Source organism: Oryza sativa, chromosome 7, assembly GCF_034140825.1.
Source record: "Oryza sativa Japonica Group chromosome 7, ASM3414082v1".
NCBI lineage: Eukaryota > Viridiplantae > Streptophyta > Magnoliopsida > Poales > Poaceae > Oryza > Oryza sativa.
In genome coordinates, this window is record NC_089041.1 from 14,857,807 (window position 1) to 14,875,627 (window position 17,821).

The following is a 17,821-nucleotide window of genomic DNA, read 5'->3' on the forward strand; positions in this document are numbered from 1 at the left end:
TGGATGCATATTCTCCATATGACATGCATCTGTGATGGGTGCGTTCTTCTCCATCGTCTTCTACAATTGGCTCCAACCTTGGGAATTCAGCTTCTGTTACAGATGTCCGATTGACAATTTTCATGACTACTAGATTTAGCTAGGTCTGCAGTAGCCACCATGGTCCACCTGCTCCAACTATTGAGCCGACGGCTATCTTAGCCGATGCATTGTTCAACATTTGGTATAGATAGCCGAGAAGGATTTTGCCCAAAGGAAATTGTTTCTTTGATTCTAAGGCTTCGGCTACAAATTGCCAATTGGTTGTGGGACCACAGCTGGATCCACAGAAGAAAAACTTTTCTAGCCACATTAGCAAGAAAGCTACATGCTCCCGAGGAGTGACAGGCCCTTTGCCCATGTATGCCGCTACATAACCAGACCACCCTCCTATGCTTTTGGTCTTGAAGTCAAATTGGTTCTTGGTGTTCATACTCATAGGGTTAGCCGATGAAGTTACATTTAATCCAGTAATCATGATGATGTCGATCAAAGTTGGAGTCATCGGCCCTTGGTTAAATAAGAAGGCATTGATGGTGTTAGACCAAAAATAGGTGGCGGCAGCCATCAGAGGTTCATCCTTAGCAGAATTGGCTATGGTGAGAGCAAGCACTTGGCCGATCCCAATCTCATCCCAGTGGGTTTTCTTACTAGCCGATATGCGTTGGTACCGGGTGGTCCAGCTCTTATCAGGGGTAGGCTTTTCGAGAGATGGCCAAGACTTGAAGGTATTCTTGCAGTGACCCAAGTTAGGGTTGGCTAGTCTAAAGGGGATTCTGTTGGTTTCACCAAAGATGAAATCAGTGGGGTCAAGATTGCCGATTGGGCCAAGAAAATAGTGGTTTTCGTGCGATAGGCTGGGAATCGCAACTAGGTTGGAAAGGTGCTGCAAATCCAAAGGAATCGGGAAGCAGAAAACATAATGAGAAAAGGAGAAATCGATTTCATGCAAGGAAAAGGGATCTAGCCGGTGAGAACTTACCTCAGCGTACTCGGCTGATGGCGCAGTAGACGGGCTAGTGGAAGACGACATCGCTGCAGGCGGAGATCTGATCAAAAGCGAAATCGCCTGGGGATCGCTTTTGCGTCGGAGGAATCGCCGGAGAGAGAAGGGACAAAGTTTCGCTTGGGCGGTGAAAACGGAAGTCACGGCGTGAGATTTTTTTGAGGGCAACGGTTGGTATTTAAAGCGATAGAATAACGGTCAGAAAATGGCAGAGTGCGAAACTTGCTCGGAGTCGGTACACGGCAAATCCGGAACATTATCAAATATCCCGGACTTGGGGGGCATATATATTAATAACAGGATTATATATCGTTAATATCTACAGCCGATCGAATAGATTTAGTTCCTTACTATCTATTTATAATCGCCGATCGATTCATATATGACATCGGCTCAAAGATAAATGATATGTCATCGGCACCTAGCCGATCGGCTATCATTTATAGATTTAACCACGAATTCTTTGTCTCTATTTTTTGTTGATTACAGGATCAAATCAACTGGCACGCTCATACATTCGAAGGCAAGCTTTGGACCTGCACTGGAGTTAAGCAGATCTCCCAGGCCTCGTGTTTTCTATCAACAGTAGCCAAACATTACCAATTCATGGACAAGGTAATTCTTCACTATCTTTGTAATATAAAGTTATCTTTATCTTCATCTACTCCATTGACACCAGCCGCTTTCAGCATGTCAGAAAGAAACGGGTTTTCATAATACACTTTCTTATCGTTATTTGCTTGCTCCCTCATACAGTGTATGTATGCACTGATGACTTATTGGTTCAATTAAAAATCTGTAATTACTAAAGAATATCTTGGCAATTAAATTCTAATGTTGCTTCATCATAGGTAGTAGTACTTACATCGTCGTTCACAAATTCATCTTCAGAGAGAAGGCACGTTAGGTGATTTTTCTGGACATAAAAATCTCCCATGTCCACCAGTGTACAGTTTTCAGTCGAATATTCAACTGAAAATTGAGCCAGTACATCCTCGTTCGTTAATTCATAATCTATAAAACAAAAAAGGAATTCTGATATCACAAAGTTTTAGATATATTATACAAAACACAAGTATGTGAAACAATAATGTACCATGAGGAAGATACTAGTTGGTCTGGCCAAACATATATCGTATCAATTTTGATGGTACATCAATATTTGGCATGCTGTCTTTGGATCCTCCATGCTCCTCGGATTCCTTATCATGTAATAAAGATGTGATATCATAATAAATATTATATTAAAATATTATTAAATAAAATTTTGACTAAAAGCTGAGTTAATAAGTTCATACAGAACACACGTAGTTTAATGGGACACTTGAAACGTCTAGCGCAGATCATTGAATACATGTGCTGACGCCGAATCAGGATTAAAAATGATGTTAGACTCATATGTAGTTGATAGTTCGTCTACAAAGGGAAAAGGTCAGTTAGTTAGAATTATGTGAATTATCGCGATGGCAAATACGTGAGAGGAATAGAGGAGGGGGCTTCCTTACTTGCTCTTTTGTCCACCCTCATTAGTGTAGTCACCACACAATCAAAATGTGTCCATGCTGAGCGCCACCTAGTCAAGTTGCGGGTATGTTGTTGGTCCCATACACGAATGAAAATTATCTGCAACCTGAATTTGGCAAATTATCAACAAACATTATATGCAATATGAGTGTTGTGCGATCTCAATTAATTAATATATGTAAAGAAATGCAGCAACTACCAACGATTAACCAACGCGATTATCCTTGTCGGCGTCCGACACAAATACAAACTTCGAAACTCAATGTCCCCGACGTGCACAACGAATCCAATGACATCTGCACAACCCATAGACACATTAGTTTTTCATTTGTTGGCAACCAAACAAAGAATATTCTTTTTTAAGTACCGAATCAAAGAATATACCTACTAAAGAATTGTGCATTGCCAAAAAAAAATATCATCATATTCTGGAAAATGCCATAGACAACGTAGCATATGGATAGGACCATGAGGCGTATGGGGAGTTGTTGCACTGTTGAGAATCATGCAGAACTGAGATCTTATCGTAAATCTTAGATGCGTAATCATTTTCGTCGAATCAAACCCGACGTTATAAAAATCATAAAAAGATCTGCATCTTAAAAGCTAGTTCAAATGCTCAGCTTGACGACGGAAAACAATTGTCTCCATCTTGGTGCCCTACACATGTTATGAGATGTAAGACTATAAGATACTAAAAAAATATTGTCGTTAAAATCAATCAATCAACTAATCTAAAGATTGTAGCTTTGGCGTGAGCTGATTGGCTGAGGTGATAAGCAATAGAGTGTTGACATGGACTGAGAGGCTAGCTAAATACGTTGATAGTCACAATGGAAATAAACTACATAGTAGGTCGAAAATTCTGAAAAAGAAGAGTGAAAAAACCATTTGACTTACCAATTCATCAATTAGTATAAGCCGGATTTGTAGATCGCCGTAAAAATTCTCATGCAGATGCCCTTTCCAGACGACCAATCTACCATTTCCAGTGTAAGTGATCCATTTGTACCACATGGAACCGAACAATTCTGCATGGGGAAGACAATATACACAACATGATAGTGTTGCATAATCCATCAACAAAAGAAACAATAGAATGAAGGAAGAGTGACCTCCATGGTTGCACGGCTACGCCATTCTCCATATTATGTGCTAATTAGTAGTTTGGAAGAGACATCTGGAAGAACGGATGGACGGAGTTTGGAACGAACGTGGAAATGATGGCTAGGGCTGGCAGCAAGAGCTTCGGTCGCTGGCACGACTTATCTGATAGTTTTAAATAATCACGATTAACATGATCGAGCCATGCTGTCAAAAGCGAAAAAAAGAACAAAAAAACACCGCATTGTTTGTTGGCTAGCTGGTTCCTTAGTTGGACCGTAACAGTCAGAGATGTTATATGGGTCGATTAGGCCCATAAGGCCCATAGCTTGTTTCCTTTCTCAATTAATTCGACGAGTGCACAGAAGCAAGCAAAATATCATAGCACATCGCTCTTTCTTAAACTACCAAAAGCAAGGAACGATCACAATGATCCCTAAAGACGATAGAAAATCCTCGTCAACATATAATCAGCAAATACAATTAATGATAAAACAAGAGCATTGTCAACATATAATCAACAAATAAAATTGTTGACATAATATTTTGTATCCTTTAACAGAAGAAACAAGAGGATTTCTCAACAGAAGATAAATGATGGAACAAGAACAATTCTCAGCATATGATCAAATAAATTGAAGGAACAGGAAGACCCGCTCAATAACCCTGCTCTTTTTTTACCATACAAAGCATGCATCCATTCAGACTGACAAATGACTGACAATAATAGTTTCACTCACAAGCAACTAATGACTGACAAAGACACCGCTTAACTTGATCTTACATAATACTTAATAGCATTTCCATTATCACTGAACAATAGTTATATGGAACTTAAGGCACCCAAACCATTGGTCGAAATCTTCAATTAAAAATGCACTTTGTTGACTAAATGGGCAGAATTCACCAAACTGATTTTAGCTGATCTTGGGAAGTTGGCGCAACGCCATAGGCCTGCCATCTGCTACCAGGGGTAAATGAGATGATCCACCATCTGAACTCTCTCATTCAACGTAGTGGCATGCGCGGAATGCAGCAAACATTGTCATTGTAGGCCGATGGGACTGCACAAAATAGGCAAAGGCGCACTACATCAGCACGAAAAAGTCAAGGGAAGATAGCATTATTCAGCTCAGTTGCTAGTTGCAGAAAGTATAGTCAAAAAATCAGAACAAAAAATCATGACATTGGGGCACTAATCATGCAATAAGAATCAAGGTGGTCAAAACTCCCCGCAAATGATTTGTCACAATAATTTGTCTTCATAGAAAATAAGTAATTGATAGAATGAGGTATCAAGGAAGAAGTTCACTCTCCTGCTCTGTCTTCAATACCCAAAAAGAAAGCAGGAAGTACATCAAAGCCACCATGAAACTATGCTGCTATTTGTACCCGCATTCAAATTAAGGCATCGAACAAGAACAAGGGACTTTCCTAGATTAGTTTCAAGCAACAAGGAACCATCTCCTGGCAGTCCTGATTTCTGAAGGTAGAGTTGTTTAGTTGCTTTTATTTGAATAATTAGCCCCGGTAGTCATAGCAGTGATTTTGCTTTGAAACTTAGGCCCTTTTCCGAACCTCATTTTCATATGTTAAAGATATTGACAGCATTCATGCCTCTTTCTCTCACAAAGAGAAGATTTAAAATTCATACTGAGCTAATAATGTCCAAGAGTAGACAGTCTTGATACTCGAGGCCTTGTCATGTCCCTTGTATAGGTATTTAAAGAGGTACTTTACTGCCTTGATACTCGAGCAAACCTCCACGTTCATGTGACAGTTGTACATCCGTAGAAGATAAGGATTGTACGGGACAACACACCTGTTATCAAGAGGATGTCCTCTAACCACCTTACTCTTACCGTCATTACGTCACCTATTCAACGGGTATGAATCCTTGCCTTGCGAAGTTGTGGGGTTGAACTCTCGTGGGTAGTTGTTCCTGCACTTTCCATCTCGCATACATTGGCACCTACCGTTGAGTCGACCACAAGGGCCATGCTTCATATGCTTGACAACCATATTGTATAGCTCTGGATATTTTTTTTCTTGTCCGGAAGCTCAGCTGAGACGATGCGGTCATATTGCTCCGCAGACATTAGCTTGTATCGACCACTCATGATTAGCAATAAGTGTGCGTGCGATAGACCCCTCTTCTAGAACTCAACAACATAAACGTGTGCAATGACTTTGCCAAGGATGTGCTTCTCAAACAAGTGCTTCTTTAGATCCTGTAACTTGGCTCGAAAGACACGGACCACGAGATCAGGATGATCTTGTGGTGTATGGCCAAGCTCAAGCTCGTGAGTAATCTCATCCCACTTGGGGTTGCTGGTCATTGTAAGGAATACATCTGGCTTCCCGTACTTCTGTACTAAGGACATGGCATTCATGTATTGGCGCTTCATATTTCGGCCACCACCGATGAACGACGTTGGCAACACAGTTCGTTTGCCGACCGCACTTGCTCGACTCTCCCCAGCCTAGATGCTATCCATCAACCCTTGATACAGGTCAGCCCTTATCTCCTTCTGGTTGTTCCTCACATAGTCTAGACGGGAGCTCTCAACCTTGATGTACATGTCAACAGCAAACTGCTGGAACAAGCGTCCACCGTGAAGTATAGAGTTGAAAATCCCGCAACGCATCTTATAGCAGTAGTAGTCCCTTACAGAGACTCGTATCCTGCTGTTACAATCTACACGTGACAAACATCTGGGTCAGTATAGTCATGTAACGCACAATGATCAATTCTCTAAGGCAACATAGTACGAAGATAAACTTACTAGGATCATCGCCATTCCGCGCATTCGCATCCTCCATGGTTATTTTGTCCTTTGGAAGACCTTGATGCCAACCACTCTCTCCTCTAGGGAAGAACAGAGGGTACGAGAGGGGATCATAACATCCGTAGAAAGGTTGGATAGATTTCCGTGTACGGTCATTCCCGTATATTGTCACGCTAGGCTCGAACTTCCTTCTCTCGTTTCCCTCAACCCAGACAGGAGTGACGTCAGTTGCCACCGGCACATTGTAACACCTTTGGTTCAACCTATGATCCAATTTAGTGTCGCGCGATAATTCGCGAGGTCGTCAGCATGCCCCAGACTTCTAAATGTCTCTGAGCATGGGTTGTTCCGAAGGACGTCTTCAACAGTCCTAATCACATCCTGGTCAAGGCTAGGGGAACATTGGAATCTGTGACCCAAGGTTAGATCATCATCGTAGAAATATAGCTCGAGATGCTCTGGACCAAAATCTCTAGGACTGAAAGAATGTATATTATTATATATCTAACCATGGGCCTGAAAAATGTACACGCCCGAACTCATGTTTGCAAAGGCCTTGTCAAGGCTTACACCAAGGGTAGTGAACGAGAAGTGGCCGTTGAAGTATCTAATGTTATCCCGGAAATGCTTGGCATCTGGATCTGAGCTTGTCCAAAGCCTCATCAGTTCAAGAGGTGTTTCATTTTGTACAAGCTTGATCTTGCCATCCCGAAAACAGAAGCTCGGCGGTTCGTATTGGAACCTCTTGGCACCACAATGTTTACAGTCTGGCTCAGGCTTCAGAACATTTGTGCTTTGTGGAATGTTGCTATACACATAGTCGAACGGATCAAGAACAGAAGAGTTAGGTGATTGCGTATCGTCATCGGATTGTACCATCTCGTCATCCTCACCGTCGCCTGGTATAGTTTAGCGCAAAGGATTTATAGTCCGCAAAAAATATACATGTGAAAAAGAGACATTAAGATATCACAACGATGATACCTAGCCCAGCAAACATGTAGTATTCATCGTCGCTGTCATCATCCATGAAGGAATCCATATCATCTTTAGTACAATGAGAAGTTAATATATGGAAGGGTACAAATTGTGAGTATGAATGAAAACATATATAGATGATACCATCACTGAATGTGCATGATCGCGCATGATGATCTGCAGCAGGCTCAGTTTGTAGGCTCGATGTAGATGGCACATCACCGATTGTTTCCAAGCAAGGCGTTAGACTTAGCAACGACGAGCTACAACCCTTAGGGCACTCCAATGCAATGGATTCAGCGCATGGTTTGTCACGCCTAGTTGCATATCGTGCATTACGTCGTGTCAAATGAGTACTCCTTTCTCCAGGAGTAACATTTTGTCGTCTTGATCTACAGTGAGCATTCATATCATGGATTTTAACATCTAGCAGATTTTGCCTTGCCACCCTACGACGGGCGTTCATCTCCCGTCTTTGTTCCACTGTTAAGGATTGACGTTGTGATCTTTGCCGATCCCGTTTAGCTTGTTTCTGTAGGTGTTTGAGTTGCATACTTGGCCCTATCCCCAGCACGCCTTGACTCCAACTTTTCTTGTGAAAAATTGTGTGATGCACGAACTCGAGTATTCTTGATTGTCATGCTAGCATTTTGAGTATCCTCATGCGCACATTTATCCACTACAATCAATCAATGTTAACATTACAGTCCTATTGGATAAATTGTTGACTAAATGCATGAGGTTCAGTACATTCTTCAAAAAAGTTGTCCCACATAAGTACCATTTCAATGGGTGACCATGTGATTGCTTCAACGATTAGAAATATTTTTAAAGGTATTTGAGACAATTCAACTCACCCGGGTAATTACACACTTGTTAAGATCTCCAAAATCATAATTTAATTTTCCAGTGATTTTTGTATGCATTTGCCACATGAATAGTAGTACGGGAAGTACTATTTTGATGTGTCAATGAGAAGTATGGGATTGGAGAATTAAACATATCTACTTAATGTATATGTATTTGCGTTGCTATACAATACATCAAATTTGTTTATCTTAAAAATAAATTGAAACATTAGTTCTGATCTGCATATCCTACATTTGTAATCAAGCATATTGGCCAGCGGCCGATTGATAATATTTACCATTATTATGAACACAAAATTTCATCCATTTAAAACTACAAAATTACTTGTATTTATGTCACGCCCAGAAATTTAACCCAAATTTCCAGACTATTTTGCGTATTAAATCCCTGTCCAGGACTAGCCAGGGTACACAAAACGACAAGTAATATACAGTTCCAAACGTAAATAAAGCGTAAAATACTTACAGAAGAGGCACTTAGTCCTCACACCGAAACAGAACGACAGCAGCAGAAAAAGGCGATCCTAGCGGGGCTTCAGCTCCACTCCACAGGCAAAACTCAACTGGGGTCTGAGCCTTGGTCCTCTAACTCCATCTTCAGCTCAGAAGCACTACACTTCTGAAAAGGGGGAATAATAGCAAGACTGAGTACAACCACCGTACTCAGCAAGCCACACCAACGATGCAGACGTGCAAAGGGATACAAGGACGGTTTGTGGCTATTTGCATAAAGGCGGTTGTAAAACATTTTATTGAGAAAACGGTAAAACGGTTGAGTAATTAAAGTAACATTAAATCTCCACTGATCAACGCTACACCACGTTGAACAGGCCTAACCAACCCACCTGAACTACAGTGCATTGGGTCGATTTATTAGGTGTGAGACTAATCACGGTGAATCTGGTCGACCGCCCATAACCGCGGGCACGGCTATTCGAATAGTTTTACTCTGATCAGAGGTGTACAATTGTACCCACAAGACACAGCCCCACGACATGTTTCCGTGCGCCGACATGCCACCACGACATACCAGAAAGAGGCCGTGACAGGACCCTTCGCATAACCCCCTCTAGCCAAGCACACCACACCTCAGGTTTCACCCCCACTCCTCGCAAGGCAGCGGGCAGTCCCCCCTCATGCCTAGGTGAATCCGGAAGCCGCATAGGCCGTCGCAAGGCCCATCCAAACTCCATCACGCCCACCCTTGCCTGGATGCGTCAGCTAGAGGAAAGCTACACTACAAGCCCAGCCGTTGCCCACGCTGGCTTGTGGTAAGCACGATAAATTCTTCCAGGGTTTCCCGCGAACCGGTCCTTAATTGCCATGGGTGCGACTAGCAAAACCATGCACCCACAGCCCACCCTTCAGTCGCATTTTAGTTGGATAATTACGACCATGAAGCATGGCCAGATGTCTCGAGCACGCAGCTCATTCTGATACTAAAAAGGTCTAATACTGTAATTATCCCATCAACTGAGCTAGTGGTAATTAAGCATGGCTAAGCATACAGTTCTAGCTAGGTCACATAAGTAACATGAGCTAGTCGATTTATTACCCCCGGTTGACAAAGGACAGATATCAAGTAAACATGGCACAAGCGAGCAGATAGGTAATACCCGGATCCCATGTAATTAGCAAAACATGCATATTTATTTGCAAACGGTAAAACATTTATAAATTGGGATCAACATGCTCAAGGGGAATGTGTGACTTGCCTTGCTTCTTCAAAACAATCTTCCGAACTCTTTTCCTCGCGATCGCGGACTTCCGAAACGACGGATTCTACACGCTGGCACGCAAAACGAGGAAAAACTCTAATAAAAACCAAGGAAACAGTACATAAAAAGTAAACAAACATGTAGAGCTCAATTTTAGATGAATTTTGCAAGTTGAACGGCTCAATTCGGAGTTCAAATGAATTAGATATGAATTTTAGAAGTTTTGAGCCATTTAAATGAATTTCTAGAATTATTAACGAATTATTGTGCAATTGTTAATTATTTTATCAAAGGAAAAGGCTCCTGCTGGCGTCATCAAAGGGCAGCGGCGCTGACAGGGGGGCCCCACACGACAGCGGGCAAGGGAGTGGTCCACCGTGGACCGGGACCACGGGGTGGTCCACCGCTGGTCCACGGGAACCGACGGCCCAGATCAGCCCGAGCTGATCGGGCGGCCACGGGGTGGCGCGGCTGAGCACGGGCACTGCTCAGGCCCGCCCGGCCGAGCGACGGCTCACGGCGGCGCGGCCTCCTGCAGCGACAGCCGACGCACGCGGGAAAGTGGCGGCGCGGCGCGGCAAGGGGATCCGGGCGGCCTAGGCAAGCGGGGCGGCGACAAGTCGGCCGGCCGACCTAACGGCGGCGGCGCACGGCCCGGTGGTCGCCGGCGGCGGCCACCGGCGCGGCAGCACGCACGGGAGACAGAGGAGGGAGGCAAGGAGGGAGATGAGGAGCTCACCAAGGACGCGACGACGAGGGGCGGGGAAAGGCGGGGGAGCTCGGCGTCGGCGCTCCTCGGGACGAAGGCGGAACGGCGGCCCAGCGGCGTAGGGTGGAGGTGGCTTGGGATGCACGGTGAAAGGGTGGTTGCGGCGATTAAATGGGGAAACGGAGCGGAGGCCGGGGTGCGGCGAGGCACGGAGAAGCCGGCGGTGCAAACGGCGCGGCGCGGCAGTGGCTAGGGCGGCGGCTAGAGGTGGCCGGAGCTCGCCGGGGACCGATGGAGAGAGGGAGCACGGTGGAGAGGTGGTTCGCGTGGTGGAAGGGGAGGAAGAAACGGCGGCCGAGCGTGCCCTTGAGGTGGCAAAGCCAGCGGTGGCGGCGGAGCAGTGCGGCGGCGACCCTAGCGACGGGAAACGGCGGCCGGAGTTCGCCGGAGTGTGGCGGCGCGCGGGAGCGGCGTGGGGAGAGCGAGGGAGAGAGTGCCGGGCTCGGGAAACAAGGGGAAATGGACGAGGGGAGCACGGGGGTGCTTTTTATGGGCTCGGGAAGGCGGGATCGAGGCCGGACATGGCGGAATCGGCTGGCGAAGTGGGGCGCCGACGTGGGGTGGTCGAGGGGTTAACCGGCGCCAATTTTCGCGGGGAGAGTGGGGGGAAAGGTGGAGGAGGTGGAGGGGATCGATTTCACGCGCTCGTGGGGCGGGGTGGAGCGCGGGAGCCGCGGCGTCGTGGGGCGAAACCGGCGGCCATGGCGGCAGTTGGGGCGACAGGAGGTTGGGGAAGAAGATGACAGGTGGGGCCTCGGGTCCCACTTGTCGGGGAGAGAGAGAGAGAGGGGAAAACGGGCGAGGGAGGTAAAGCAGACTTGAGGGAGAGAGAGAGCCGAGCGGGCCGAGGGAAGAGGCCGGCCCGAGAGGGAGAGAAAAGGGGCGCGCGGGCCACGGGAGAGAAGGAAGACTTGGGCCGAAAATGGCCCAAAGAGAGGAAGGGGGATTTTAATTGTTTTTCTTTTTATTTAGTTGGTTAAAATGAACTTGGTACTTTTAAAATTATTTCTTGAGTTCCGAAAATTCACGGAAAATTCTAGAGAGTACATTAGGGCACAAAGAATATTACAGAATATTCCCGGCCAATGATTTTTAAAGAAAATTTTAATTTCCTCCATAATTCCACTTGATTAAATTGGTTTAACTTTTATTTAATTTCTAGAAAATGCATTATTAAATGATTTTTAATCCCGAACGAAAATCGGGGCGTTACAATTTACAGGTACTCCCTCCGTTTCACAATGTAAGTCATTCTAGCATTTCCCACATTCATATTGATGTTAATGAATCTAGACATAGTTATCTATCTAGATTCATTAACATCAATATGAATGTGAGAAATGTTAGAATGACTTACATTGTGAAACGGAGGAAGTAGTAAAGTAGTTGTCTGGATGTTTTGTGTTATTCCTTGAAGTATGCAACTGAAAGGGGATCCAATGTGTTCCACGTTATCATAATGCGCTACTTTGTTGATCATTGTAAACGGGAGATGCCTAGGTGTGATCATGGGTCGTTGAGAAACACTTCCTGTTGGAACGTAGAACATTACTTTCAGAACAACTCTATCGCCATATTGTTTATGCAAAGTAAATGCAAGAATGAAGGCATTACCAGGTCCAGTCGTATCAACGGACTGTAATACTGCATGGTTTGATCCTTGCTGCAGTGTCGAACTCTCATTTACATGGCATCTTCTTAAATCATTAGCGCTTACATTTGTAATATCACCATGTGGAGTTGCCCACATGCAACAATATTAAAAATTAGTTTGGTATAGTTGATAAAACTGGTTGTATCTACAAACATATTACAGCTGGACCTGAAAAGGATGAGGCCACAGGAGTAGGCATTTTCAACGTGATAGCATGGGATGCAACAACTCAAAATGTTTTAAAAAATAATACATGGATATTTTTTGGAGGCGGTGAGTCCTGACAGATCGGACAGCTAGGATCCTCCCACAAGATCGACGCTCCAAGCCGCCCCAACCATCCGCACTTGTAGTGCACCCCCTTGCCCACATCCGCGCCACCTCCTCTGCTACAACCATGCCACGCCCCCTCCCCCTCTCCCCATCCCTCTGGGACTGAATGACAAGGAGTAGAGAATAAAATTTTGTACATTTTGGTTTTTATGAGTTGGGATTTGGTTTCCATGATCTGAAATATTGTCCGTTCAGGTACGCACAATAGGCAAGGAGAGCCAACTAGATGATTCAACAATCCTACTGAAAGTGTTTCAAACCCATCAAAATATCAGCGGAATCTTGTTTCAAGCCTCTTTCAAATCTATGCATGAATATTTTACATGTATTAAACCTCCTGAGTACTACATATGCCCTTTACTGTATTTGCTTAAGATTTTATAGGTCATTATAGACCAGTTCTTTCATAACCCAAATAAAATTCCATCTCTGAAGCTACAGTTTTGTCATTGCTTTTTGTGCACCTAAAGAGACAATCACCTACAAATTTACATCAGGAGAAACAATTTCGGTACGCTTAAAATTTGCATGTAGGTGCCATTATAACAAACAAGTATTGACTACGAAATTTATATGTGAACAGGATCAAATGATCAGGTTACTTTCATTTAAGTGTACATACCGATAGTATATGTAGAAACCGCAAATTAATAACCAGATTATTTTTAGTTGTCAATAAATTTACGGCAATGTACCTGTATCATTAAATGGGACGCGGTGAGGTGTAACAGTCGATTGAACAGGGTCATTTTCTGCACGATGTAACGAACTGGATAAGATGGTGTTAATAGTGTTTTCATTTGCATGTAACAAGCATATAATTGTTATGTAGGAACCTATAACATAATTATTAGCAGTTTGATTTAAACCTAGATACTCCTCCTTCTTCTGTTGCTTGTACACACGGGTCTTCATTTTCCACACCTCCTTTTTCTTTGGGCTCATTGATGCGTACCTCTCTCTATAGCACGCTTCTTGATGAACCCTGAGTTCCACTCGACATCAAGGTTGTTGTTGGCCCGATCTTTCAGTGAGTTGATGATAAATACGATTTGGGAGAAACGTTGACGACCCGACTACAAACGTACTAGACGTTATGTTGCGCCTTAGCGATCGATACACCTCTTCGTGGGTTGTTAATCTTGCCGGTGCATATCAACCTTATTCCTGCAAGCAAATCGAAGAAACAAGCAAGAACAAAATAGAAAGCAACTGAATTATTAGATAGACAAGACGCACAAAGATGAATTGATACACGATAAAGTGAGGTTTCGAACAAGCAGATGGACGGTCTAGCCGACATGCGCGCTGCAAGCTAAGTAGCAATGGCTAAACTTACAATTAATCAAAACCCTAAGCAACCCTGAAGGGGTATCTGGCTACTTATAGGGGTGCGAGAACGACCAAGAGGATCCTAGGGTCGTGCTCTACCAGATTGGGGCGCACCCCACTGGGCCCCACTTGGGCCGGGGTCCCAAACGAAGTTACAAGCCCAAAGGCCCATGACAGGTGACGCAGCACCTTGTTTTTGTGATTGCGTCAAAACAAGATGGAATTCGGGGATGATGCTGGATCCGTTGGAAAGACGACTCCGAGAGCTTTCCATCAAGTACTCACGGGCCGAAAACGGAGGTCGTATGCAGATTTGGTGGCCGTTTGAAGTCAGCAGTGTAGCAGAATCGGATTCCAGCACTTGGAGGACTTGAACTTAATATCTTGTTGTTCATCTATGATGTGAGCAACGGTTGTATCCATAGTAGCCATGGTCACATCACTTCCTTCTTAATTCTAATGCGCTGAGATTAGCACCACCTTCTTGCAGATCTGTGCACACATGCAAATTATGTTAACTCTAATAGGTACAAAATGGAAATTCATAACTTGCATGTTTTACATTTCGTATTCATACTTTGCATATTTCCTTTTGCGGCAAATTGGAGGATGTGCATCTCTTACTGACATGGTTTATTTGTAAATCCCCCCGCGCTTGCATTAGTAATATCGGCAAACAGGGCTGAGGGAGGAAATCTTGCGAAATTAGTACGCAAGTGACATCTTGATGGACTGAATATAACTGACAAAAAAAACTCTTGATGTTGTTAAAGATAAGAGGGGGGAGACCCAATACTGTTACGTTCTTTTTTTATCCCCGGCACTTGTATTAGTAATATCAGCAAAAGGGCCTGATGGAGGAAATCTTGTGAATTCAACATGCAAAACACACCTTAATGGACTAAATAATATGCACATAAATAAACCGATAAAAAAAACTCACGTGATCTTGTTAACGATGCTGGTGTGGAGCCCCCAATATTGTTATCCATATCTTAATGTGTGCAAGCCAGCTGAACAATCCTCACAACATGCTTCACATAGAGTAACAAATGGTTAGCTACATTTGAAGGGATTTGCCACACTGAATTCCAAATCAATGCATCCCATGTAGTATTCGAAGTTAGTTAAAAATCAGGCATCCGTTCACATGTAACAATAGTCACCAACTTCTAAAATCATTTTCAACTTTACGAAATAACTTTGCCCCGGATGAACAAAAGGATAAAAAAATCAAGCTAGTCAACAATGCACTGGTTGTAATTAGACAACTCTTAATCAGCCACCTCATCTTCGCTGAACTTACAACTATGATAAAGAGCCTCCAGAAGTAGTATCAGCAAAAGGTCCAATAAGCATGTTAACCAAAAAATTATATATATATATATATATATATATATATATATATATATATATATATATATATATATATATATATATATATATCACAACTTACTTCTTCAGAACTTAACTGCAAGGAAAACAGATGCTCGAACACCTGCATTTTTAGAAGTTTCCCATGGCAATGATCATTGATCAATAAACCATTAATTTTTGTTCTTTTTTTTTAAGATAATGGAAGCTTTATTTAGACTCAGTTTGATTGTATCGTCTTGATGTAATTAAGTTTTGTTCTGAACGACAATATTCATTGATCTATATTTATAACCTATTAATCATGTTGACAGAGGGGACGGATCAGTGAATATAAGTTATGCTGAGCTCAACAGCATGGTGTACAGGCAAATTAATATAGGCAATAATTCACATTAGCATCAGTGAACAGCAATCTGAAAAATTGACATGTCTCAGAGGTAGCAACACGTACTGAGCATGCATTTTAATTCTAACATTGTAATAGCAATATATACCATCCTTCCGTACCAGAAAATTTCTGATGTTGAAGTAGTATCACTGTTCATCTGCCATCACTATAGTGGATTTGGTCAAAATCAAACACTATGCTGCAAGTGTTCAGTAATCAAAATTTCAGTTAAATCAGTGAGTAACACGAAGAATTGTGTTCCACATCCCTAACATAGCTGAATAAACACAGAGATGAGAGATGAATAAACACCGTATAATACCAAATATTCAGTAAACACAGAGATGAGAGATGGGGTCAATTGCGGTGGTTGGTGGAACCGGCGGCCGTCGATCTCCGACGGGCAGGGGGCGACGTCCGGATGGCCGATGAGGTTGGAAGGACATGGCGAGGGGAGGGATGAGGGCGGATGGCCGGAGAGGTTGGAAGGAGATGGTGATGGGACGGATGAGAGCGCGTGGCGCTTAGGGGAATCGTCGGGCGGCGAGGTTGGATGGTGAGGGAAGGGATGGGGTGGCAGTTAGACGATACACGGAGGGGCGGCACGGAGGAGATCGTCATCGGTGGCGGCGTGGATCGGCGCGATGGGCGGAGGCGCGCGAGCAGCGGGGGGCGGCGATGGAAGCGGGGAGAGCGGCGCTTAGGGGAATCGTCAGGTGGCGAGGTTGGATGGTGAGGGGAGGAATGGGGGCGGCAGTTAGGGGTTGCACGGAGGGGCGGCGCGGAGGAGATCGTCGTCGGTGGCGGCGTGGATCGGTGTGAGTCACCGTGTGACGGGCGAAGCACGCGAGTAGCGGGCGGGGGCGGCGGCGATGGAAGCGGGGAGAACGGTTGGGAAGAGAGGCGCGATGGAGGAAGCTGAAAGGGGAGAGGGCACACGCGGAAAGGGGAGAAGACGCGCGTGGGAAGGATTGCGGAGAAATTGGGTGTCTAACGTCTCAAGCGTTGATTTTGCGAGAGGATCCTACGAGCAATCTTAACCCTTTCACCACCACCACCACTAGAGAATTTTAAGGTATTTCTCCCGTTTCATATTATAAGACTTTCTAGCATTACTTATATTCATATATATGAAACAGAGGGAGTAGTAGAGATATGAACTGGGCAATACAAGAAAGTCTTAAAATATGAAACGGAGAGAGTAGTAGAGATACAAACTGGGCTCTTTGTATTAATTGTTTGGCTATGGTTGCAAAAAAGCTAACAACGCTTGTGCCCAGCCCGGCACGGCCCAGGCACAGCCGTGCCTTGGCCGAGGTCAGTCGGGTCGTGCCGGCCCGACATACACGTCGGGCTGTGTCGTGCCTACCCACGGGCTGCACACACGGCCCGGGCACAACCCAATAAGACTCGGGCAGTGCCGGGCCGGCCCGAAGGCACGACAGCCCATCGTGTTTCTCAACAGAATAAGTCCAGTTTTCCTCCCTTATCTCTTTGGGTTGTGTCTATATGGCTGGAAAATAAATCTATTTTGTATTCCTCTTCTCTTTGGGCGTTGCCTTATATGGTTGATAAGTCTATTTTGGGTCCCTCTATTATTCTTCCACCGTGCTGGGCCGTACCGGCCCACCGTGCCAAGGGAGCAGCCCAGGCACGGCACGGCTGTCGGGTCAGGCCGGCACGAGCCCGACCCTAGTCAGGCCGTGCCATGCTTGGGCCAGGCTAAATTGCTGTGCCTTGGGTCGGGCCGTCGGGCCTCGGGCCATATGGTCATGTATATTGGTAAGGGCTGCCTCTTAAAGTACCACGTACGCTTATGCTCTTTTCATTCAAAGCGGAATTCAGTGGCATATCTCGAAGGAAAAAAGAATACCCGTACAAGAAAAAAATCGTACAAACATTATGCAAAGACTCGTAAACATTTTGCAAACGCTTATATGG

General features: G+C 44.4%; 1 protein-coding gene and 1 long non-coding RNA gene across 2 annotated transcripts; both read right to left on the reverse strand.

Moving 5' to 3' along the window:
• Positions 1–6,156: 6,156 nt before the first annotated feature.
• On the reverse strand, positions 6,157–7,504 carry LOC107281612 (uncharacterized). Its single transcript, XM_015790479.1, has 3 exons — positions 7,447–7,504; positions 6,972–7,361; positions 6,157–6,371 (listed from the first exon to the last, which is right to left on the reverse strand). Exons 1-3 carry the CDS (start codon positions 7,502–7,504, stop codon positions 6,157–6,159), a joined length of 663 nt encoding a protein of 220 aa, XP_015645965.1.
• A 6,504-nt stretch (positions 7,505–14,008) lies between these two features.
• LOC4343082 (uncharacterized) lies at positions 14,009–16,800 on the reverse strand. Its single transcript, XR_001547295.3, has 5 exons — positions 16,203–16,800; positions 16,000–16,079; positions 15,059–15,149; positions 14,693–14,966; positions 14,009–14,607 (listed from the first exon to the last, which is right to left on the reverse strand). It is a non-coding gene; the product is annotated as an uncharacterized lncRNA (long non-coding RNA).
• Positions 16,801–17,821: the final 1,021 nt, after the last annotated feature.